Source organism: Notothenia rossii (assembly GCF_949606895.1).
Source record: "Notothenia rossii genome assembly, chromosome: 2".
NCBI lineage: Eukaryota > Metazoa > Chordata > Actinopteri > Perciformes > Nototheniidae > Notothenia > Notothenia rossii.
In genome coordinates, this window is record NC_136904.1 from 12,671,395 (window position 1) to 12,697,068 (window position 25,674).

Sequence of the window (25,674 nt, forward strand, 5' to 3'; positions counted from 1 at the left end):
GCATAATTTGTAAAGACTCTATACATGTTAATTAGATTAACACTTATCAATGCTTACAAATGTGGAAACCATCTATAAACATTATGCATTACGATGTTTTACAAATTATTTTTTGAAGGTTTACATAATGCGTGCAGCAAGTTTGACAGTGTGCAGAGCTCTTAATAATGTGTCTTCTAAACTATATGTTCTCAACTGGTCTTTTCAGCATACAATATTAATTAAGTGAAGTACAGTATATCCCTTATATCCCTTTACAGAACTAAAGTATGCTTTGAATTTAGGGTTTCCCATTAATGTACCGGTCGTTACAGTGGAATTTTCTACTGCAACAATCTCCACGCAAATACACAGTGAGACAGTTACAATGAAGACTCGAGGCATATAGATGTAAGCAGGGGTAAAGTGCTATTTGTATAGGTGGTGTGTGGACCTCACATAGGAGGGTCCGGGGGCAAGCTCCCCTGGGAAGATTTATTTTTAAATATTGAAGTTAAATGCATCAATATGGTGCACTTTGAGAGCAAAATGAAGAAATCTATGGATACCTCTCTCAACACCCATATGAAACAGAACTGTAAACAGATTTACTTTTTCTTTATGGATATTTTACAAATCACCCTTTCAAACTTTATTCTTTTTTTACTGTCATATAATATTTCATACCTGTTTTCATTTATTGTCTTATTTTTTTATAACTATAATGATCATATAAACGTGTGCGGTGTGCCTCGGAAATAATTGTTTACATTAATGGTGACCAAAACGTTTGATACCCACTGAGATAACACTGAGAGAGTCCTTTAGTTCACTGAGTCTCTCAGTCTGACAGGAGAGGACTCTCCTCCACTTTGTTGTTGAAAAAACTCCTTATATCCGTTAGCGTAGCTCGCTAGCACCAGAAGCTAACAACAACGATCTCCGGTACCTGTGCGCTCTCGCTCCCGCTCTCGCATGCACACAAAATGGCTAGTTTCACACACACACACACACAGAGCAGAGTAGTACTGTACTGTATCATATTATTTTCGAATCAATTGTTCAAATTATGATTTTTCCTCCTGGTCTCTCGCAGCCCCCCCTGTCATGCCTCTGCGCGTCCCCCACTGGTTTATGGTTTCCGGTACCAGTCCAACACCGACTGCATGCACAGCGTTAGATAATCGTGCCTTCAAAATAAAAGTTTGACTTTTTTTCAATTCTTTTTTTCTTCACTCATACATCTGCGACCCACTCGAAATGGGTCGGCGACCCACTTTTGGGTTGCGACCCACCAGTTGAGAACCACTGCTCTAAAGTGATCAGAATGGAATTGTTGTTATGTCTTATTAAATTAACCTGGTAAATTGTATTAACTTGAATTTAAGATCACTCATTACTAAGGATTATTATTCCAAGGTAGTAATACCACGGTTTAAACATGCTTCATTACATATAATTTTAAATTTGTTCTGCAATATGTGCAACACTTCAATACAAAAACATGCTTCCTTAAAAGAAAAGCTTTGTATTCAAAATTGTACATGAACAAAAGCTTTGTCAACAAAGTCATCACAAGTGAAACGTACTTAATATGCAGAACTGTTAAAAGGAAGTGAAACACAGTGTAGCAATCACCTTTGAGTTTATTGAAAAATGTGTCCACTGTACAGATTTATTCAAACTATGTTGTCGACAGTAGCTTGCACGCTGCTTCACGGTGCCCTGAACATAATCTTTACACGGGAAAGCAAACCGGATCGACATCCATGTCAACACAGAGACAGATATCTGGTCAAGAGTTCATACGATCTTTCACAGAAAGAATCAGGTGAAAATCATCAAAACAGATGATTTACTTAAAAAAAGGGGAAGAGCATTGTGTTCATTAAGAGGAAAAATCAATTCTTACTTCTTATTTCCATATGAAATTGTAAAGTAAGTATATCTCTGTGCTTGAATTAAAGGCAGAGAGATTTTACGATTATCAAATTAAATGACCTCACACGGATCAGAGGGTTTGTTTGGCTTAAATAATCACAAGTTTTCCTGTCTGTGCATGTTTGACATACTTATAAAAATAACAGGGCATATACTTCCCTACAAAAATCTGGTGACAATCATCATCACATCCACATCAATTCACATCTTTGAATCACAACAGCATGCGTCCTCTGTGTCTTTTATCTGGTACAACTTACACTGGATTCCCAAAAGGCATTTGAACATCAAACATTTTAGATGAAGGTGATTAGTTTCTCTTTTTGTCGATCACAGCACAGCATTAGACATATCTATCCTATGCACCAAGATTATATAGCAGTATAACAGACAATCAATCCTAGTTCAGTCTTCTGTCATTTTGATTTCATGTCTTTTTTTCAATATAGGACACATTACTATCTGACTACAAATTAAATGGTTAAATTGTTATTGAAATCTGGTGAATTGCTTTAAATCTGAAGAGTTGTAGCATTTTCTCTCCTTACAAGAAGATGTAAGGCATTCAGAGCTGCTTTTAACTACCTAATATTTAAGTTTAATACAAACAGAGACTTTTTGGGGGTTGAAAGTATCTTCATTCACACAAAGTACAAGTTTGGCTGTCATTTTAATATCCCTCTTGATACCTATGATGCATTAGATGAATTGACAAATAACACATGATTACCAGCTGACATGACACCCGCAAGGAGACAAGAAAGTCACCTATTGTCTTTCCTAAAATACTGCATGTTGTTCTCTTGCTGAAGTGGTCACATGATGAAACTACCCCCTCTCAGTGCAACGAGAGGTGGCAGGTTTAAAAACAGATTCATAATAAAACATACAATAGCTGTGAGTACTAAATGAGAACCAGTAACAAAGTATATTAGACAATATATCAGCTCTCAAGAGTTTAGCAGAGCTTAAATATTCACTTCATATGTTCAAATAAAATAATGTTATTCATGAGTTACAGTGGTTTCCCCCATTTTAAGTTAGACATGTGGTAAAAATAAACGCCTCCATTTGAATAAATCCAATACAATAAGTGTTATTTGATCAACGGATGGCAACATAAACATGATTACAAATGAAAAGAAAATGTAAAAATGACTGAAAGAAATGTGTCGAGTCAAACCTCAACCTATTTCACCATGCTGTTCTCCTTTACAGATAAGTGCTCCACATAAAAAGTATATTGTTCAGTGCATTAACAACTTCACAAAACTTAAAATCAGCAGTCATTGCATTGATGAGCATTAGTTATTATATAACATACACTCTGAGTTATGTATAGACTACATTCTAGTATATCACCTGTGTTAACTTGAACATATAAAAACAGACATAAAGAACACACACAGGTATTTTGCATTGACCTGCATTGATCTTGAGTATTGAAGTTAGAACATTTTTCACAGTAGCACGGTCCACACACACATTTATCTGGACCTGCAAAGGTGTTCGGCACACAAGGGAACACTAGAAACACTTTCTGTGCTGTTTTTGCATGTACTGGATGTTTTCACTGTAATGTATTGTGGTATTTTTTGTACTTAATAATAACTACAGTCACTATACTAGACCAGGTCAAACTGCAACCAGGTGTCTGTTTACGATGGGTAAAAAAAGCCACTGTTCATTAAAAGATTAAAATGAGTAATGCACCAACAGGCTGAATTGTATGTCATTTATATTATGTTAACACTTTTGGAGGCTTCTTGTTTAAAATCTCTGTTTGGTTACAGCAACATTTCTGCAAAAGTAGTATTAGTACTATTCAATTAACAAAGTGCCATTCTTATTACTTAATATTTCAGGGGATAAAAGTAGGGATGACTCGATATTGATACCAGAATATACAAGCCATTTGGTGAAAGATAACAATAACTATCATCATTGTCACCCATAGTATTGTGGCAGCTTGTTTTAACCTCCAGTGTGAATTAATAGTAGTATGGGATGAAGTAGAGAGTGGGAACCAGCCAAATGTAAGCATAATGTACTTCTGCTCTGCAATGTAGTCCAATGGAATGCTTTTACATGATTTACTTTTGTGTGCTGCTTGCGTGTGTGTCTATGAGTCAGTGCACCTTCATATTTTTAATACGTGAGTCTGTGTTGTGCACTTATCCGGGAAAATAATCAGTTAAATACTTTTTTTGTTTTTTGTGTTGTCACTGTTGAATGATGGCAAGGTGGATTGTTTATGTTGGATATAGAAATCACAATAAGTGACTTGAATCAGTAGTTACCTATCTTCTAAGTCTTTGATCCTTGAAGAAGCCAAGAAGCTTTCATTCATCAGGAACAGCTCTTGGATAAGTGCTTCATGTCCTGTGGACATGAGCTACACAATGAACCCTGAAACCACTGACCACAGCGTGAAGGGGGTTCCTCAGCTTGCCTCAAGGGGCTGTGGCTCTTCATCTTGCTCGTCAGTGCCTTCAGGAAGTTCTTTGTTCCAGTAGCACTGGTCGAAGGTGTCGGAGCGGGGAAGGTCTTCATTTGGAGCTAGGCGCGGAAAGTCATGATCGACCATCTCGCACAGACGCACATAGCTGAGAGGGAGAGACACAGACGATTCCAACCTTTAACCAGACAGTCAAACATGTGTACATATGTGTCCATAGTCAGATCATATGATGGAAATCAAGTGAAACAAAGAGCATAGCTTACGAGGAGATATTGGTTTTGGCATGCTCCTGTATCAGCTCCCCCTTGGGATTGACAGTGAAAATCCTGTTCAGAGGAACGCCCACCTCCTTATAAGAATACACATCCTGAAATTACAAAGCATCACTGCCAAGGGTAAGTGTTGGCAACAAATTGTGACAATGCTGAAATATTTGATTTAAAATTATGCGTACAAATAATTACTATTACAAATTATTCCCTTTGAATAAAGAGCAGACAAGTGAACCCTCTCACCGTAGCTCTGTTTCCAAAAGCAGCGTAGAAAGGCTCAGTGTTGGGGTAGAACAGTTGCTTTATGTCTGAGAGACACTCAATCTTAAACTTCTCTGGTTTCTTCTCAATCACCTCCCTACACAACATGACAGTAAACACATAAACGATGTGTTAGGCAATAGAAGAAGAAGACTGAGTGAAATGCATGAAAAACCCTAAAGTTCTAGTTACAATATGTGCACATGACGGTTTGTGTTGTTTGTGCGTATATATACATGCTGCTGGTGAAAAACAATCTTTTTAATCATCAAATTATAATTACTATTATTCATTGCTGAGGCTATTTTTGTATGGCTAAAGCCCATATGAATCCTGATTACTACATTTGTGTACATGTGGTGCGTGTCTGACCTGTGCAAAGCAGAGAAAAGGCTGCTGGGGCTGAGCAGCACCGGGCCCATAGGCAGCATGGTTCCCCTTTCATTGACCCAGTGCAGGTAGCCTCGCGTCATGTCAGCCATACCAATGGCCCTCGCCGAGCAAAACATGAATTTATATCCATTCCTGTGACAGAGAGAGAGACAAAGACACACATTTACCAAGCTTCAACATTTGTGTATTCAGATTTAACAAGGATTCACTACTAAGATGCTATTATATGTCTGTTAAAGCAAAAATAACTAAACACATATATCGGATATTTGTAATGTAGAAGCTTACATTTGTATTCTAAAATGTCCTTAGCTTAACAACATCAATACTGTATGTAAGCAGTGTGGAGATTGTAAAGCAGCACTCACTGGCTGACTTTGTGGTAGAACCGAGCGATACCCTGGTGGGTCCAGTCTTTACCCAGAGTAGGGAGGATGTGACCCAGCGTGTCTGACCTACAGAGAGGCAACGCCACAACATCAATACAGATACACCTCTTTACTGGAAGTAGAGACACATCACCGACACTAAATCTATGTAAAGCCTGACATCTAGTGGTGAAAAGTTGAAACTGAACTTCCTTCTGTCACAGGCGGCTTTGTTAATTTCCTTCCTATTGGATTATAACAACGACAGGGAGACAGTCTTGCTTTCCATTACCTGGTGATGGTTCCATCTATATCAGAGATAACTATCTTGTCATCCCAGCTCCACAGATAGATTGTGCCATGGCAGCGACATGTGCCCTGATACTGAGTGGTCACACTGAACACCACTTCATTGGCTCCCTCTTTCAGCTGCAGGCTAGCCTGTAAACACACACACACACACACACACACACACACACACACACACACACACACACACACACACACACACACACACACACACACACACACACACACACACACACACACACACACACACACACACACACACACACACAAACACACACACACACACACACACACACACACATACACATTATTACACAAAGAGGAAAGCAAAGACACATTCAAATTATGAAAGTTAATTTGATATACAGTGTTAAGCTTGTTATATAGTGCAGGTAGGAAACACATGCAATGACACAAAAATCATCAGGAATTCTGATTCAATTTCTTTAGACAAAATATTAGAATACCATTATTCATTTTAAGATACATTGAATCTGGGTCTGAGATTATGGGCTCTCCCTCAAACCATTTTCCCATTCACTGAGCCTCCGATTAAACTGTTTGGAGCCCCATTGGATAGAGAGTGTAACCCAAAAAGCAACATGTTTTCACTCTTTTTAAAAAACATTTAAAGATTGACGTTTGGTATGTAAGCGTAGGTAATGTATGTACTTCATGCCATATAGTGCAATATGTAATAAGTTGCTACAGAGTTTTAGAGCGGCCATAAACGTGTGTGCATACTTTATCCGCATTAAGGTTAATAAAACCAACTGTAGTAATGCATACCAGCTGCTCTGAGTTGAGCCGAAGAGTCTTCTTGTAAAAGACGCTCCCAGGACTCATGAGGGGCTCCGGCTGGCAGGATCCTGATGCCTGATTGGACGATCTGTTGTCCTCATCACTAGAGGATGACTCATCCTTTGTGCTGAAGACAAACAATTGTAATGACAAATATGAAAACTGATGAGAATGAAGAGATATATGTTGTTTTATGCTAAAAAGGGTCTGTCACCTGTTCATTGAGGGCATTGTGAGTGAGCTCTCTCCACTGTCTCCCCCCCCATCCGTCACTGATTCCTGAAGTGCAGAAAGGTCAAAGGTCACTTAATCGGGTGAAATATTGTTGCTTTTGTTGATGTAAGGAACAAACATGGCCCCCAACATTTCCATTTATCCCTTTCCCTCCACTGACTAGATTTACTGAGTAGATAATAAAGGCTTACAACCACAAATAATGTGGATCCTGGAACTTACTGATTTGGAGTCGCTGTTCCGGCTCCTCCATGAGAACCACCAGCGTCCTCCTTTCTTTGGCATCTTCTCCTTCATGATGTTCTCCACTGAGGCCTGAAGAAAACCATGCATATACAACTCAAAACTGACTGGAAATGTAACTCAAAACTGACAGAAATAATGGAATCAAAGTGAAGCAGGAACTACAGGTACACCCATAAATACATGAACAGATAGCTCACAAGAAAATAATTAAACAACACATTGCAAATGACAATGAAATGCAACTAAATCACCAAATAAAGGCACAGGTGAGAATTCAACGGCACGTAAACAAAGGACGCAAAGTAAAGAGAGATGGCTGAAGATTGTGCCTGGATAGCAGTGGGGAAAAGTGCCACAAGACACAGCAGACAGACAGACCGACCGACCGACAGACAGACAGACAGACAGACAGACAGACAGACAGACAGACAGACAGACAGACAGACAGACAGACAGACAGACAGACAGACAGAGAAACCGACAGACAGACAGACCGACAGACAGACAGACAGACAGAGAGACAGACAGACAGACAGACAGACAGACAGACAGACAGACAGACAGACAGACAGACAGACAGACAGACAGACAGACACACACACACACACACACACACACACACACACACACACACATGCCCTGACCAACTCCCAAGAAAAGTATCATACAGGTTGGGAAGGACTGGAGCCAAAAAGACCAGGGAGGCAGTATGAGAAGAGGCCAAAAGCAGAAAACACGTAACTCAAACACCAACACTTAGCACACAGAAAAATCGGATGAATGATGGAAGGGAAGAAAAAAGTGTAAATAAAAGAAAAAAATAGGGGGGATAAAGACATTACATCATTATTGTGTTATAAAAACAGTAAGATTTAAAGGCAAATGTCACTGTTGTGTAGGACTGGCAGCTTTCATGTTAGCGCTCCTGTTTATAAAAAGCCGATTCCAGTTATATCATAGGGAATATCCATCAAAAAGTTCTCTTTATCCAACACAGTGAGTGTAAATAATCAATTTGTTTCATAAAAGGAAGCCTGGACACTGGCAAAAGAGAACACTGAAGTGACACATCAGATAGGGAAAATGTATATGTATGCTAAATGCTGTAAGTGCAGAATAAAAAGTGATGCAGGGTCGCAGAACACTTACACCACACCATCTAACAATATAACAATGGTGTAATCAAAGAAAAGACTTTAACACAATTATGACTAAGCTGTATAACTTTACACTGAAAGACAATTATGTTGCAACTACTAATGGTTCATTTCAATCCTACAATATACAAGTATTGTGTCTGACTGTGGTGGTCTTACCTGGGGCAGTGGTTTCTGATAAACCTGCATTGCCAGCATGACAGGAGCTGCTGTGTTCCAGTTGTAGTACCTAAAAGCAATGACCGAGAGCTATAAATGGTCTTTAAAAACTCAAATGTATATCTAACAAAAACAGGTGTCATATTTATTTCTAAATGAGGGATTATCACCCTAATCAGCTTTCTTGACAAAAGTTTATGAGGTGCCAGTGAGCCGATTGAGATAACTTTGGCTAGAGGGAGACTTTTTTCTCCAGGTTTCTAGTATGTGTGCTAAGTTATGCTAACCAGCTGCTAGCAATAACTTCATATCTAAGGTATATACATTAAAGATGGCATAGATCCTCTTATCAACCTTCAGGAAATCACGCCAATATGCACATTTCACAAAAAGCCCAACTATTCATTTGGAAGCTCAATTTGTAGTGCAGCATAGGGCAGACAAAATGTGTATTAACCTTCCATAATGAATATATCGGTACATACTTGTTTCCTATCTTGACAACCAGGTTGGGGTCATCGATAAGAGAAGGGTTTTCCGAAAACTGCTTGTAGGAAATTGCTCTCTCCTGGAACTGATCTGTGACATAAAACACACACACACACACACACACACACACACACACACACACACACACACACACACACACACACACACACACACATACACATGTTTAAAAACAAAGAACAGGGAAATAAGTTTAAATTGAACGAAGTGTTTCCCCTTTGTCCTTCCCTCTTGCACATTACTTGTCCTACCTCTTGTGATCTCTCTGTTGTCAGTGAGTCCTCCACACAAAGAGATGGAAACATGAGGCAGGTCCCCTATGTGGTCGGACAAACTGTCAACACCGCTGTCCATCCCACTGCTGCCCATCCCACTGCTGCCCTCTGAATGGGGGGACTGATTTGCGCTCCCTATTCCCATCATCATCAACTCAGAGTCGCCTCTCATGGAGCTGCTGCCACCGTCACTGAGGAGAGAGAAATACATACGCTCTCAAACAGATACATCTGTGACATCTGGTGTTGTGATCATGACTGCATCTAGGCCCATAAAAAAAAAAATGTTTGATAATAGTTCATAATGTCTCTAAATGTAGCACCTGAGGTAGATCGGCATATTTGAAATACAGTAACAAATAACTAGATATTAAGAACTTGCCTGATCATGCACTATGGGGTTGTACCCAAATGGTTATGGCTGCTTTGTTTGGATAAAAGTGTCAGCTGGATAAATGTAATGCTGTGGTGGTTAGCTATTGCCATAAATCCCTATAAAATATTGAACAAGTTATTGATTACATTTGTAAAGCAGGAAAGGAATAACATAATGTCAAAGAATCCTGCCTAGGAACTCAGTGGGTGTATTACCAAACATAAAAGCCTTAAGGTGGGTGTATTTTGCTGGAGTAAGTCACTTTACTGCTATCAAAGCATGCACATGAAATTTTCGGTGCATGATTATGTTTGTCACTGAACCTTTTAGGGAAGTAGAGAGCAGCTACTTCAGGCTGCAGCTCTGTGATGTCATCCAGGTAAATGCCATCAGCGCCAAGGTGTTGGCTTCTTTTTTCTAATAAAATACAAAATTACACAGCACCATCAGCATGATAATGAAGCATATAGACATTTTTAAGTACAAGAAAATCCTTTATACTGTTTGAGATACTGGTACCTTTCCTCTTGGATGGTGAATCAGTTGATCTGATGGGACTTTCTCCAGCCCCACCTTCTTCAAGATGATCAATGAGAATCCTGGGAGACACTGAGCTGGCTGATAAACCCTCAATCTCCGCACAAGACTGCCCAACATTTTCCACCTCTCCAACTACAGGAAAGAAAAAGAAAGTGAAAAAGTGAAACGCTTGTATAAAACAAGCTCATGGGTCACTGATACATAAGGTTCATTTGAGAACTGTCCACAAGGATTTAGGAAATTCTACAATCCTTTTCTCATTTGATTAATTCAGAAGTGACATTTTCAACAAAAAAAACAGTAACTTTAAAAAGTAAACCACCACTGGAGGTCAGTAAAGGGCCACTTTACTGACCTCCAGAAGTTTAAAGTACATAATAAAGGGTTTTAAAGGTAGCTAGATAATACAATTTACTCAACTGTAATGTTCTAGGCTTGCAGATAATACTATTCTGTCTTCCAGATTACGACCATGCTCACCTCCAGGCCTGTCCACAGTCGTCATAGTTAGTCCGGCCCTGGCTCCACTTTTGCTTTCTTCGGTGTCCTTGTTCTCACTGTGAGCAGCAGACTCCCCTGGCTGGGTAGCGTAGAGATTGAGGGAGGGGGGTCCCGTGTCATGGATGGTTCTAAAATGTGTGCTGGAAGACACCGGGATGGAGACCACTGGGGGAGGGTGCTGCTTCTGGTGGTCAGTCAGGAAGGCCGGCTATGAAAGAAAGAGAAAGGGGTGACTTTACATTATTTGTATATATCTCAAGTATGTTCTGTTTTTATATTTACTTATTTCCATTATTACATTTTGGGACCCTAATATATGTTTTCTCTTTTAAGATGAGAAGGTTGATCCCACTCTCATGTGTTACTGAAGCCAGCAGCCTGTTAGCTTATGAAGACATTTTGGGAGAAACAGCTGAAAGGATTCTGTCTAAAGGTAAAACAAAAGACTTACACGCACCTTTAAAGCACACTAATAATTACATGATATCTCGTTTGTTAAATCCGTACTTTACAAAAACAAAGGCATGTAGTAACATTTGTATTTTAAGGGTGGTTATGTGCCTAGCATCTTCTATTTACATTATTATGTAAATCAATGAGCTTTGAGAATACCCCATGGCTTATAGCCTTGCGAGTCCTGAAGTATTTTTCACCTGGGCAGCTTGTGGCAGCTCCCCCCAGGTCCACAAAATCTCAGGGTTTTTCTGATTGGATAGCTCTGAGTCGCTCATCGGTGTTGATGACCTAGAATCGTCGAGGCCGCTGGAAAAATAGATTAACACCAGTTTGTACCCCGTAGTTTAACAGATATACCATCTTTAAAATATATATTACATTTTAGAATACTAAGATTAAGTAAAGCAGAAATTATAATTACAATTATTTAAATAAGTTTTACTTCCTGCAAACATTAAGCTTTACGTCCATTCGTGAATAATTTTATTAGCAGCATTCAGAGAGCGGAACATTGAAAGTGGTACCTAACGTGGGGGGGGAAGTGAGAGGTCTGCTGAGGACAAGAGATGGACAGACCACAGGCTGAAGGGATGGAGAGCATCTCCACCGTCTTGATCCCATGACTACGGAAAGATACAAACACAGAAAGAAGACAGTGAATTTGAATTATTATCAAACTGAAAACATTGAGGATGCTTTGTAGAAATGTGACCCGAATGAAATCAAAGGAAGGAAAAAAAAGTTTGACAGACAGTTAGACAACATAAGAAGATAAGTTAATCATAAAGTGTAGTGAGTAAGTAATACCTCTGTGAACGGATCCAGTCAGTGCTGGGGTGTGTGAGCGTGTTGGCTATAGACCCCAGATCACCGTACACAGGTCTGAACACAAATACACACACATACACACATGCATTGAGATGACATTCTTACTGTATGCAAACACGCATTTCAAAGCCTGTGCACACACCATACTATAAAAACACAGTGTAAGTGCAAGTCCAATCAAAGTCAAACAAGGGATTTGCTTATGCTCATAAAAAATTCACGAAACGTTTGTTTGAGCACAACCAAACAGAGTACAGTATGAGGCACCACATGAGATAAACACACATTCTTACATCTCCTCGAGGGTTTCTAGAGAGCTCTTGCCCTAGTGGTGAGCTTCTTTAAAAAAAAAAAAGGTATTTATTTCAAAGACACACAAAGCACTGTGGGAACAGGAAGAATCCCTGGAGCGCAACCCACAAGCTGAGCTGGCTTTCAAAGGTTTCACACACATACATAAACACTAACATGCAGACAAACCCATTCATTGCATCTCCCTCAACTGTTCCTAAGAGTTTTATTTGAGAAATTGGAATGATTTTACAGAATTTAGAAAGATGTGGTATAAGGCTCGGAAAACATAATTCTCAATTGTCTTTGATAATTTCTACGGAAATATTTGGTATTTCTTTTTTCCCCATTGTCTGAGGTGGGTTGGTCTCACTTGGAGAAAGATGATTTCACATACTTGCCCCAATAAGGATTTAGTCATATTTTAATCAGAATTCAATAACAATTTTTTAGGTCACTGTAGATCAAATCTGAACAAACCACGCAACCCAGTGAAGAAGGATGGCTACGCTTTCGAGTGTTAAATTGTCCAAAGATGCTCCTTTTTCAACTTTAATTGTTGCTCTTTAACAATAAGCATTGTTATTTGGAGAAGGCTAATCTTTGTAACAAGTACAATTCTAAGATGCTTATTGTCAGCAGGTGTTTTATCTACCATATTCACATATCAGTTTACCATGTTAGCATACTGACCTTTGAAAATAAGCACAACACACAAATACAGCTGAGATATGGAAAGCCATTGTTATTGCAGGCATGGGCGTAATTTCCCCCCCACTTTTCAAATGTGCTTATTATTATTTTTTACGCAAGGGGTCATCTTCACGGGGGAGCGTCTGTGTGTGCGTGGCATGAGCGCATTTTGTGTGAGAGAGAGGCAGAAAGACAGACAGAGAAAGACAGAGAGAGATACAGAGAGAGAGAGACAGAGAGAGAGAGACAGAGAGAGATACAGAGAGAGAGACAGAGAGAGAGAGACAGAGAGAGATACAGAGAGATACAGAGAGACAGAGACAGAGACAGAGATAGAGACAGAGAGAGACAGAGAGAGCTACGGGGTTGCTGTTAGCATCTGGTGCTAGCTCGGAGCTAACAGAGATTAGAAGCCCCCCCCCAGAGGATGTGAGGTCATCACAAATAAAACAAACTCACATAGAGAGGATACTAGATAAATTTGCGCACTCGTTACACTACACATTTTTCATGGATTAGTTAACACCATAGTCCCTAATATATTTCTAGAAAGGCAGGAAATGGAATTAAATTGAGAACGATGTTTCATTGCGGAGGACCCACTGTTTTGTGTCCCCCCCACTTCTCAAACCAAAGTTACACCCTTGATTGCAGGCACCAATATTTTGTTACAAACCTGGACCTGATGATGGCGCTAGATCACCAAAGTCATTACAGCTCATCCTTAAGGGGGCATGATTGTTGTTGTTGAATACCATGGCATCAATCCAAAAGCTGTGGAGATAATTACAGACTAACCCAAAGAGGGGGACACTGCCATCTACATTGCTATATATGGAAACATTCCAATGTCTTCTGTTTCATGCGCTGAAATGCACATGCCCTCTTTTAAATTGCTGGAAAACCCACTTACACTCATTCATGCATGAAACACATAACAACACAGTCTTTATGCTTAACACAACTATTGGCAGTGGTTCATCTACTTAACAACCATCATTGTGAATGTTGAGAAGAGCCCATTGAGGTTGTTTACTACAGCAATGGAACAGAGTGACTGTGGTTTTAATAACTCCTCTCTCAAACATTAACACCTAAATTGTTCAAACTGAAACACACAATCCAACAACATATCATGTACACACACATACACACACCTGCTGTCACCCTCTCTCTCCTCGTCAGAGCTCAGGTCAATAGTAAACATGTCCTGGTCCTCCGAGAACTCTTCATCACTCTCCTCTCTCCTCCCTCCTCCTCCACCTGCCTCTGGTCGTGCCTTCCTCCTCCTCTTCCTCCTCTTCTTTATCATCCCCCCATCACTTTGCAGCAGTCCCAGGCTCTGGACAGGAAGTGAACCGCAGGGGATGGTGTCTATGCCATGTGAGAGATTGCAATGAAAACTGTTAGCACATACGCATTTACACAAATTACCAAATGTATTTTTAAGAGGGCCTACCATGGTGACGGAAAGTGCCCCTCCCCAGCTGGGACTCCATTAACTCTGCACCAGTCGACACGATGGGTGAGGTCGCAAGGTAGGACGGGACTATTTCCTGTAAACACAAAAACTTGACATGATAATATGAGGTAATCTATAGTGTAAACATCCGTAATTCCCTTCAAACTCTGATTTAAATCAACTATATTTTATTTAAAACAAAGGGAATTTGGAGTGAAATCATTGGGAAGAAGATAGAAGATATACAGTAGTGGGGTAGAAGATAAAGAGTATGCTCTACAGTAGCTGTAGTAAGCAGCAGGGGTGTTTTGAGCTACTAGCAATGAATATGCTAACCATTTCAAGCAGGTATAATGTTTACCATCATTGGTTTACCTTCTATGCAATTGATGTTCACCAGCAACGATGTTTTCACATTTAAATTTAAGACACAATTTCTATGTAATCCATGATATATATCCATGTAATGTTTGTTGAGATATTAAGAACAGAGTGTTGGGACAACCGACACATAACGCCATTATTGTTACCGTGCAACTATCTTTAAAACAAATCCAAATGCATATTATTTATACCACAAAAACATACGTATTGTGGAATTGAAGTCTTACTGTTTAATGAAACAGATCCCCCACCGATACAAATCCACATAATCTGGTTTGATGTTGAGGTTGAGCTCAGATTAGTTAAATCTCTTAGAGACAGAGAGCCAGATAGTAACAGGGAAAGATAAGGAGATGATCCGGTCTGCAGACTGACACATGTCTTGCAGTTCACGTGTCATGACACAGTCCAACACAGTCAAAGTCAATGTGAGGGGTGAGTAAAGGGACAGTGGTTAGGATGTGCAATATGCCAGGTGACAACTTATCTGTTCAGAGCAATATATGCTGGGAACATACACAATCTTGCAGAATGGGACATGTAAGAATTCGGTTTTGTATATCTTTGGAGACAAATGCATCTACCAAAACAGCTTTGTGCACAGCAGAAATAATGAAAACAAACACCTTTAATTGTCTTTTTTCACCTGAAAGGGATTTCAACTAAACCAAATCAAGATTCATTACAACATGTGGATTGTATTACCACAGGTATTCAGAGATCCTGATGTTCTAGCCTGATGATTACATCTTCCTGGAACATTTGGTAAATGTTTCCCTTGAAAGATCTTATTGCCATACACAAGCCCTAACAAGTCCTCCAATTTAGTAAAGGGCAAGTTGGATAGAAGACTCCCAGGAGATTTGGCTTGATGCCAAATAGTTGCCGTATAAATGCAGTAAATCTTTTTCCATTCATAAAAGTGAGATACATCAAAAACACTGATGGAAGATAATACATGTAAAACTGAAACTGACAATCATCAAGCTGCTATATCTGACTGAAAAGTGTTTCATTCCTTGCATGTTTATCTGTGCTTCAATACTCTACATTACATTTTGTATGTGCAGTTTGTCCTGTTCCTATTTCACACTCTCTGTGTGCCGAACCGTCTCGTCTGTCTGGCACTCAGATCAGTGACCGGCAGTTTCAGAGTGCAGTCTCAGTGCGACAGACTGTACAGAGGTGAATTTGCCCGAGTTATAAATAGACCCCTGGTTTTCCACTTTCCAGAGGAAACGTTGGGTCAAGGCGAGATTATGCCCAAACAGTGGGATATAGATGGCCAAAGAGACAGACATTCAATTAAAAGTACTTTAATTTCCCATAAAGGACGAAGGAATTCAAATATTCTTGCAGGACCCCCTCTTTAGAGCACCCATGTCAGACCAAAGTAATCCCTCAGATCAGGTTTGAGTTCTTCTCAGAATAATTCCTAATTGGGGAACATTTCCAGCTCCAATCATGCTCACCACTCATTCTTGTTTCCTTCAGACGAGTACCCCCCCCCCAGGCCCCTGACCCTTTAACTTCCCATGCATCCTCGCCTATCACTTTACAGAATCAGTTGTCAAAACAAAAGGGAATGTTTGCCCGTCAGGTTGTTTCTGCTCTATTTGTGCAGTGCCCACTTCCATGTGACATATACTGTATTACAGCTGCATGGCACTGAGTTAGACTCATTTATTATGATGAAAAGAATATGTATTCTACTTCAGAGGATTGGAGCAAAACAGGGGGCAAAGGCTTTGACACGGATTGCAAATACTTTTTCATAATCCTATTCATACACGACCAATAATATCCATCTAGTCAATGACATTGAGGCGGTGTCCTATGGCCCCAATATGAAAAGAGGAATGAGAACGCGGTTTCTGGGTGCATATCTCATAGCAAACACAGAAAAACACATTATGTGATTCATGGTGCTGTACGTGCATACATTTCTGGTTTATGTATCCCTATTTAGGACTGAACCCTGAACTCTTGCACAGTAACTCTACCAGCAGTGGAGTTCAGATGAATAGAGTGAATTTTCATTAGAAAATAAATAATCTTTTAAGTTTATTTTAGTTTAGCCTCTAAGACCTTCATGTCAGTACGTTATGTTCCATCCTATATTTGTGTGTGTTTACTGACTCATAGAAACGACTCTGTCAATCATCACTTACCATCGTGTTTTCAGTTTCTTTGACAAAGAAGGCCTCTCCATTCTCTCCCAGCTTCATGTGCAAACTCACCGGCTCTCCGTTAATTTCGATGTCAACCTGCAGGAGAGAATCATGATCTTTAAGCATGTTTAAAACCCTTTTATCATGAATAAATCCTTTATTTGTGATATTGTGTTAACATTTAGTAAGTGCAAGTTTTGTAAATGAATATCTGTGTTATCTTACAGATAGCATGTGTTTGTGTGAAATCCGTCACTTTTAACTTTCCAATAGCAATACTCAGACTGTAGAATGTCATCAGAATTTTGCTGCAACGTTTTTACCAAATGAAAATGTCTGAACATTGATTAAAACTTATGTCATGACCTTCTGTCCTCACAACTTGTTCCGCCTTTGCTTCAATACTGTAGTCAGGATACAAGTGTGACTAACGAGAAAGTGTGATGTAGGCAGCACCCTGTAATCTCACCAGTTTCTCACTGGACCGCAGCACACCCATCTTGCCGAAGCGGACGTGGAAGGGGGAGCACTTCAGGGTGCCATCGGGCTGCCGGACCACGATGACATCTATACATCCTGACAGAGTTGCAGGGTTGAGTCCCCTGTAAAGCTCCTTGACCTGCACAAACACCTGTCCTGCCAACTGACCCACATAGTTCATGGTCTGTAGCTGGAGACAGGCAGGAACACAAGAGAGAGAAATGTATGGTTAATTATTTTCCCACAAAAAAAAAGTTGTACTTCTTTTGTTTATGAAACCTTAAATTGTAAGGCATTTAATGTATGCACATGGTAGTGCATGGACCTATTAGCTGTAGGAGTTTGACAGATGGGATGTTTTATGTAACCACAAGGTCTCCCTGCCACATTGAAAAACATTATTGATCCACTAAATCCAATTACTGCCTTCATAAGCCAGCCAACTTTGCAATCTCTTCTGGAACCATAAACAATGACAGCATACTGGTGACGTAGCTGAGTATGGGTTTTCTTTGTGGTTTTGACTAGTGTTGATATGTTGGTGCATGGATTTGACACATCAGGGATAACAAAGCCTGAAAAAATTACCTGAACAAAGAAAGACTTTAGGTGTATTTAAAAGAAAAAGGCCATGTCTAACTAAATTGCATGTACAGCAGCTAATGGTCCTTTTGGACCACAGGGTTACCATATTTTCATAGAATACAATGCACAATGATGAGATAAAGAGACCGAGTAGACACAACCATTAAGAAAGAAAGAGGTAGAAGAGAACGGGAAAAAATACGGGGGAAGAGAGCCATAAATAAGTAAGTGAGAGTTAAGAAAAGGGAAGCAGAGGAAGAAGGGAGACTGGGGGAAATGGATAATGTTAGTTTATTTTAACAGGAAATTGGGGGGAGATATATAGAAACAAAAACAAAAATGACATCAGTTTCTTATCTGTGTAACAAACTGCCCTTCAAATCTCCACCGGACACCTGCGTGTGCTTATTATTAAAGCAAGCCAAAGTGACAGATGGCTCAATATTTTTGGCAGACCACGTGAGAACATCATGTAACGAGTTTGGTTTGTTTACATCGAAGAAAAGTGAGACACTCAACTATGACTTGTGTTGATCAGCCTGTGATAATAAAAACTATTTTATTAAACAAATGAATACACTCTGTTCAGACTGAGTTCCATTGTACCTCTGCTTGAATCAAATTAAATATGTCCTTGAGATCAAGAAATATATCTTCTAACTCAAATGTAATGTTGCTTTTCCTAGGGACAATTTCTCTAAACTGGCACTGTTTCTGGACAAGTATTTTAATGCTTTGAAATTAAAAAGAAAAGTTACCCGAATGGCTTGACACGTAAAAATATGGCTGTTATTTTAGTTTGTCATTCGAGTGAAATTACCCTTTAATCTCCTAGTGTGCTCGTTGCTCAATAACTGGGAGTGGGACTGTTTGACCATTATTACATAATTGTTTGACCCCATGGTATTTATTTTCTTTCTCTCACAATCACACTCGAACATACACTCATTCTTGGACATGCCACAAACCTGATATCACTGTCAACATTGACCACGTGAACACACACACACACACACACACACACACACACACACACACACACACACACACACACACACACACACACACACACACACACACACACACACACACACACACACACACACACACACACACACACACACACACACACACACACACACACACACACATATAACCAAAGCCTCTCCCACTTTTCTAGGAAAACTTTTCGTATTAGCCAATCACAATGCTTCCTTATTATATAACAGCCAATCACGAGACAACTCATCGGTCATTCAACGTAATGCACTGCGATTTCTGTATTAATTATTATTGCAGAAAAATAAATTCTGTTTTATCTGAGGCGATTAGGAAACAACAACAAGGTTATTCTTTTTTTATTTTTTTAATATAATCCTCCAGTGTCACTCTGACTGCAGCAGCACAGATAATGAGATCAGCACATATAAACACAGATGGATTTACAGACAGATTATGATAAATATCCAATTAGCCTATATCAATTTAATGCGACTGAAGCAGCAGGCAAACACTGGGATTACAAGCCAATGGCTACAAGAACAATCAGAGATCGTTTAAACATATATTTTTCTACTCATGTATAACCATATCGTCTATAAATAGGGAAATGTGACATGAACGCGCCTACGCTGAGGCTGAACACATGTGGTTCATGAAGCGATAGTCCTGCGTGGCCTTGGAGCAAACATGTAAACATCTGCGCACGGGGTGAGGCTCTTCTCCGGAGTTTCATTCAAACACTCGCACACTGTAAACACTGCAAACCCTTCATTTAACCGACTAGGAAAAAACACTGAATGCATAGTAAACAATGATGCCTTTTAATTTCCTAACGCCACGTTACTGTACAGTGCAGTGAAGCATACAGTACTTACATTATTTATTGATCTGGCTCTTCAATTTTTCCACCAAAACGTGCTCTGCAGGGTTAATCCGTTACATGATAGCCTGCAGATTCATTATTGTCTGTAAAGGCTTTCCTCACATTTGATCTTGACTCTGCTCGAGGCTGCTATGCTTTTTAACCGCAGTTAAAAACAGTCCTCCCACATGTACAGGGGCTGTACGAACAGAGCGATCTGATTGGCTGAGCCGGTGCTGATGTCACATAATGGTGACTGAATATTTCCCTCTAAAAATCGTTAATATGTATTAGCACAGTAAGATTTACTATGGCTATAGTGTCTTGGTAGTGTTGTTGATGTTCTATGATGTATTTAACCCTGCGTTAATATTTGTTTTCAATTATTTTAATTTGTTTTACGTTTAACTTATAATGAATGGCTTTATTACTGAACAGAAAATCTACCATAACCCTTTATTATTAGTTTGGCCTCACAAGTCCAATAAGAAATTATATTCTCTATCGTTTTCATAACACACAATAAATAACATGTAAAAACCAAGTCCAAACGAAAAAATACACTATATAAAGTAGGCCTATATATTAAAAGTTTGCATAAGAAATAGGAGCCACATAGTTTGCTAAATTCTAAAAAAGCACTTGCAGAAAATTATATGTAAGTGTTTGGCATATATTTCTTCCTATCTATATCCGATAAAAGACCACAGTTAGAACAAATCTTGTTCTTATTCTAAAGAAATACAAGTCAAGTATTTGGGGCAGATGAGACAAGAATAGCAGTGACATTAGGAAGACTTGAGGGTGTAGTTGTCTCAGTTTTCAAAATGTAAATTTACCCACCTGCCACGACACATCCAGGCAGCACCAAGACATTCATTTTTGTTTTAAGATTGATAATCAAATGGCAGACTTCACTGTAGTGAATGGCAACGAGATCAGAATGAAAAGCTTATTTAATTTAGTGTAACATATCCAATTTGGACTCGGTCCATTATCCCAAATTATCCAGATGCTACATTGTACCCCCATCTGTATGTGGAATAACATGGTTTCAGTAAGTTTGATTTGAGCCACAATTAAAATATTAGATAAAAAAAATTGTTTGGCAGTTATGTCTTGTTTGCTTTCTTGCATATGCCTTTAGCTAAGAAGATTGATACAACGCACCTGAAATGAGAGTAGGACTGATCTTATTATATAACTCTTGGCAAAAGGGCTCAAATTGTCAAGCTATTCCTATCAGAGAGACATTTAAATGTTATTTGGAACATAATGCATCTACTTATAGCAAATAATAACAATGTAGTGTTATAGTGAAATGTATAATAGAATAGTACTGTATATATAAAATACTATTCTATTATACATTTCACTATAACACTACATTACTATAGTAAAAAGCCAACAGTATTTCAATCATTAGTGTAATGGCCTCCCTATGCCAGCTGATTACAAATGTCAGAGTTACAGACTAAGAGAAGCCTGAGAAGAATATATAGCCTTTACTAGAGTACTGCTATGGCGTATGTACTCGTACATATATAAATATGTCCTTTACAGAAATAGACACAGTCACTGTCACTGCTACAGAAACAGAAAGACATGAAGATCTGTGTGACGTCAGTATGGTGCCAAGAGGCAAACCAGACTTAATTAAATGTATAAAAGAATATGAAAATGTTCACCTACAAATAGGTTCAAGGTTCTTTATTTCAAGGTATCATGCTGCAAAAACTAACAATGCTCTTGAGCATAGTCTGTGCAAGGAAAGCCTTTTATCATTGTATCCCTTAGCTTTACTTAATGCATGGCTTCAAACCAAAAGTCCATCAATTACTTTCAAATCAAGGATTTCTTCTGTATAGATTAGATAGACCAACAAAATGTTTGATAAAAGCGTCTAACAAATGATATGTAATGTAAAGTGTTATTCTTAACTGTTGTCAGATTATAGTACAGTTATGTAAGGTGCTAAGAGTCGAACCAGGACAAAGTTCCAGCTTTAGACAAGCAAACACAACAGTTTGTCTCCCCGGCACAGTCTCATGGTGTCACTCTGCTGTTTCTCAATCGTTCTGAGAACCAACCCCACCAGTTACAAGCAGATCCAACTTCTCCCGCTTCTCTTTGTTACTATTGTAATTCTCAGAGAGTTGTTTAACACATTTACACACACACACACACACACACACACACACACACACACACACACACACACACACACACACACACACACACACACACACACCCCCACACACACACACACACACACACACACACACACACACACACACACACACACACACACACACACGCACGCACACACGCACACACGCACACACACACAAACACACACAAACACACACACACACACACACACACACACACACACACACACACACACACACACACACACACACACACACACACACACACACAAATGAGGGCTACATAGTAACTTTCTCGACATGCAAGAGCAGAAGGCAACATTTCTTTCGAGGAATGTGATATAATTGTTTTAGTGTGTGTGTGTGCGTGTGTTTGTGCGTGTGTGTGTTTGTGTGTGTGTGTGTGTGTGTGTGCGTGTGTTTGTGCGTGTGTGTGTGTTTGTGTGTGTGTGTGTGTGTGTGTGTGTGTGTGTGTGTGTGTGTGTGTGTGTGTGTGTGTGTGTGTGTGTGTGTGTGTGTACATTTGCACTGCGTAACTGTTGATCATGTGATGTGACTATTCGCTTTAGTGTTGCTCATGAACTCAAACTCAAACACACACACACACACACACACACACACACACACACACACACACACACACACACACACACACACACACACACACACACACACACACACACACACACACTCCCTAATGCTCACACTATGCTAGCCAGACAGGGAACAAGAACACACGTGTTGGGTTTTCCAAGAACTGAGTCATTCATCGGGGAGCAACAAGAAGCCAACTAGAGGGGGAGAGGGGGGGGGGGGGAAGAGAGGGGGAAACATTCAGAGAATATGGAGATAGGCGAGTGGGCTAGAGAAAGAATTTGCAGAATGTCAATATGTGTGTGGTTGTGTGACAAAGACAGAAAGTTCAGGTGTGACAGAGGAACTGGTTTAATTGATTTACAGAGGTTACGTAAACACAGTAATAACTCTACAAAGTCATCTTTTAATTTGTATCGTCTAAACTCTAAAGTAAATTATGATAGACTGGAGTTAAATGAGAAGATGGTTTCTAGCTTATTTTGTTGTATGGTATGGTTAGCTTGTATTAGCACAAGGACTGGAGATAGGTGGATAGCTTGCTTTCTCATTTCAATGACCAGTAACAAAGTCAACCTAACAGCACCTCTTAAAGTCACTAATGAACATAATGTTTTGTTTGTTTAATCCGTACAAAAAACAAAGTTTGTCTAGCTGTTTCCCCTTGTTTTCACATTTCATGCTAAGCTAAGCTAAATAGCTCAGGCTGAAGACTCAATTCACCTACAGGTGTCAATATTCTCATGTGACAAGATCATTTCTATAATAATTATTATAGTTATATGGTATAGTATAATTAAAGAGCTTTACCTGCACTAAAATAGTTTGGACCCATTTTAAATGAGATATGAAATTATACCTGGTTTTAGCCCCCTTACATTTTTTAACTCATTTGAATCAAACAGAAGCATATTCAAGGAGATTGCATTGTAAACACTGATAAACGCTTTGGGTAATTTCAGGAATTTGGTTGTTTGTTTACATGCATGCGTCTGTTTGTTTACAGTATGTGTACTTGAGTTGTGGGGATATGTTCTCCAGCCACCCTCCAGCAGTGTCGCTCATCTCAGACATGTGTGAGAGAGGAGAGAGATAGGAAGGAGAAAGTGTTTTGCTGAGGTAGAAGGAGCCCGATCTCTCCCAAGAACCCACTCTGAGATCAGGAATGCATTATTTCTATCACCACGGAGATGAGGGTGTTACTTAGGGGATGGGCTGCATCAGCCAATCAGAGGGTGGCCTGAGCCATACATTGCAAATGCACTATTGAACCTGCCCAGTATGGAGTTCTGAGGCATGCCTTTAGGGCTTGAGAACAATCTAATTGTATGGCTTCAAAGGGCAAGAAATGGATGCATGACACTTCCCTTACTAATGCCATAATGGATGTCATGACTTAAATGAACAATCCAGATACAAACAGTTGCTTTATGATTAATAATCATCATGCAACGCTATACATTGACCCAAAATAGGGACATTCGTCACCTATTATAACGAGAAAAAACCCCACATCACGTGGCCACCAGCTCACTTACAGGAATAACAACATCCAATCTTTTGTTGGATTCTAAGGGTTATTAGCTCCAAAAACAAGTCATATTTTTGTCTGTGCAAATATAGATATTGTGACATTGTTTATCGGAAATGTCTTAAATGCTTGAATTAATTAGAGTGTAAAACAGTATGACTGCCTGACGACATAAAGTGCTCGATCATTAGGGTTACATGCAGTTTGCTGTTCCACAGTTTATGTTCGCATTCACATTTTTACCTCCAAATTGTAAGACTATTAAAATAATAAATAGAAGACTGATGTTAACCAGAAGGACAAAATGATGGAAACTTCAGGCAGATATAATCTAAATGAGGGGGAGAAAATGTGGAGGTGCTGCCTGAGTGCACATAGACACTAAAACAGGCCTCTGCATGCTGGGACTGTTATGTAATAGCTTGGCTAGCTGAGGTGTATGCCTTTAAAAGTACCCATGTGGGCTTGAGGTCATGCAGAGATATGAGCTGTTGATTCAGCATATGGTCATACTGCACACAAACAAACTCCATGAACCAAACTGGGAACTGGCATTTAAGTGAAGCAGAAGGACACACTCAAAGACACACACTCTTTCTCACACTTGCACATGAACTGAATGGGAGGGTCATTTGATCTCAGTGTTTTTAAGGACATGGGCTTTATTCTTGGAAAGCAACTTAAGACCAGTCAGGTGGACCCTCCTTATCCTTCCTTTTCTATATTTAAAAAAAACCCTCATGTCAAAGTTTTACTATTAGAGATTATTCTTAGTAACAATTTACAGTACACTTATTTTCTTTGCCTCTCTCTATAAAGTCAATCCCATCATTTCCCTTAGTTCCACTTTTCTTTATAGCTATTATTTAGCTCTGCTTAGCTCAGCATTTTTCTGCAACTACTCCAGTGGAACATGGGAAAACCAGGACAAATTCCCTGCCACTGTTTGTATGCAGTCGTTGCATTTAAGTGCAGTTTTCTGCATTTAGACAACACAGGTGTACAGTGATGCTTTTCTATCTTTTATGAGTGTATAGGTAATAGGGCAATAAGATTGGCACAATACAAATACAAGATAAAATGATTATAAGACAAAATACTGTTATTTAAATGTTGTTACCCAAGTCCAGCTGCCGTTGAGGCTGTCCTCCTCACTGTGGCTGCTGAAGTCTTGCTCTTCCATGTGGGCCATGGCTCCATGTCTTGACTGATGTAGATTGCTGTTTGAAGATCCTACTTCTAATTCTGGTTAAAATCTCTTTAAATGATGGGAAAGCTCTGCTCTTTCAGGACGAGTCCCCTGACTTAAGACTTCAATCTGTCAATCTGAGTAGTTGATGCTTGTGCAACTTGCAGTGAGTGTTTTAGACTAAAATGATCAACA

General features: G+C 39.4%; 1 protein-coding gene across 3 annotated transcripts; it reads right to left on the reverse strand.

Moving 5' to 3' along the window:
• Positions 1-1,607: 1,607 nt before the first annotated feature.
• On the reverse strand, positions 1,608-25,620 carry lpin1a (lipin 1a). 3 transcript variants are annotated; one of them, XM_079667213.1, is made up of 24 exons: positions 25,411-25,620; positions 17,535-17,735; positions 17,066-17,161; positions 14,508-14,604; positions 14,206-14,422; positions 12,044-12,118; positions 11,761-11,859; positions 11,434-11,542; positions 10,760-10,988; positions 10,259-10,411; positions 10,063-10,156; positions 9,340-9,554; positions 9,067-9,160; positions 8,582-8,651; positions 7,934-8,020; positions 7,242-7,334; positions 7,000-7,064; positions 6,774-6,912; positions 5,968-6,116; positions 5,676-5,762; positions 5,287-5,439; positions 4,897-5,011; positions 4,645-4,748; positions 1,608-4,526 (listed from the first exon to the last, which is right to left on the reverse strand). In XM_079667213.1, exons 1-24 carry the CDS (start codon positions 25,480-25,482, stop codon positions 4,364-4,366), a joined length of 2,976 nt encoding a protein of 991 aa, XP_079523339.1. In that variant the 5' UTR covers positions 25,483-25,620; the 3' UTR covers positions 1,608-4,363. The 3 variants fall into 3 exon arrangements, with proteins under 3 accessions (XP_079523339.1, XP_079523340.1, XP_079523341.1); XM_079667214.1 differs by lacking the exon at positions 25,411-25,620 and adding an exon at positions 20,008-20,167; XM_079667215.1 differs by lacking the exon at positions 7,934-8,020 and having other exon boundaries at positions 25,411-25,619.
• Positions 25,621-25,674: the final 54 nt, after the last annotated feature.

Excerpts from the sequence above, each read along its gene's own strand:
- lpin1a (XM_079667213.1), bottom strand. The coding sequence starts at position 25,482 with ATGGCCCACATGGAAGAGCAAGACTTCAGCAGCCACAGTGAGGAGGAC. Across the intron at positions 5,763-5,967 it reads ATAGATGGAACCATCACCAG|GTCAGACACGCTGGGTCACA; the intron begins GTAATGGAAAGC and ends GCCTCTCTGTAG. Across the intron at positions 4,527-4,644 it reads GCCAAAACCAATATCTCCTC|CTATGTGCGTCTGTGCGAGA; the intron begins GTAAGCTATGCT and ends TCTCCCTCTCAG.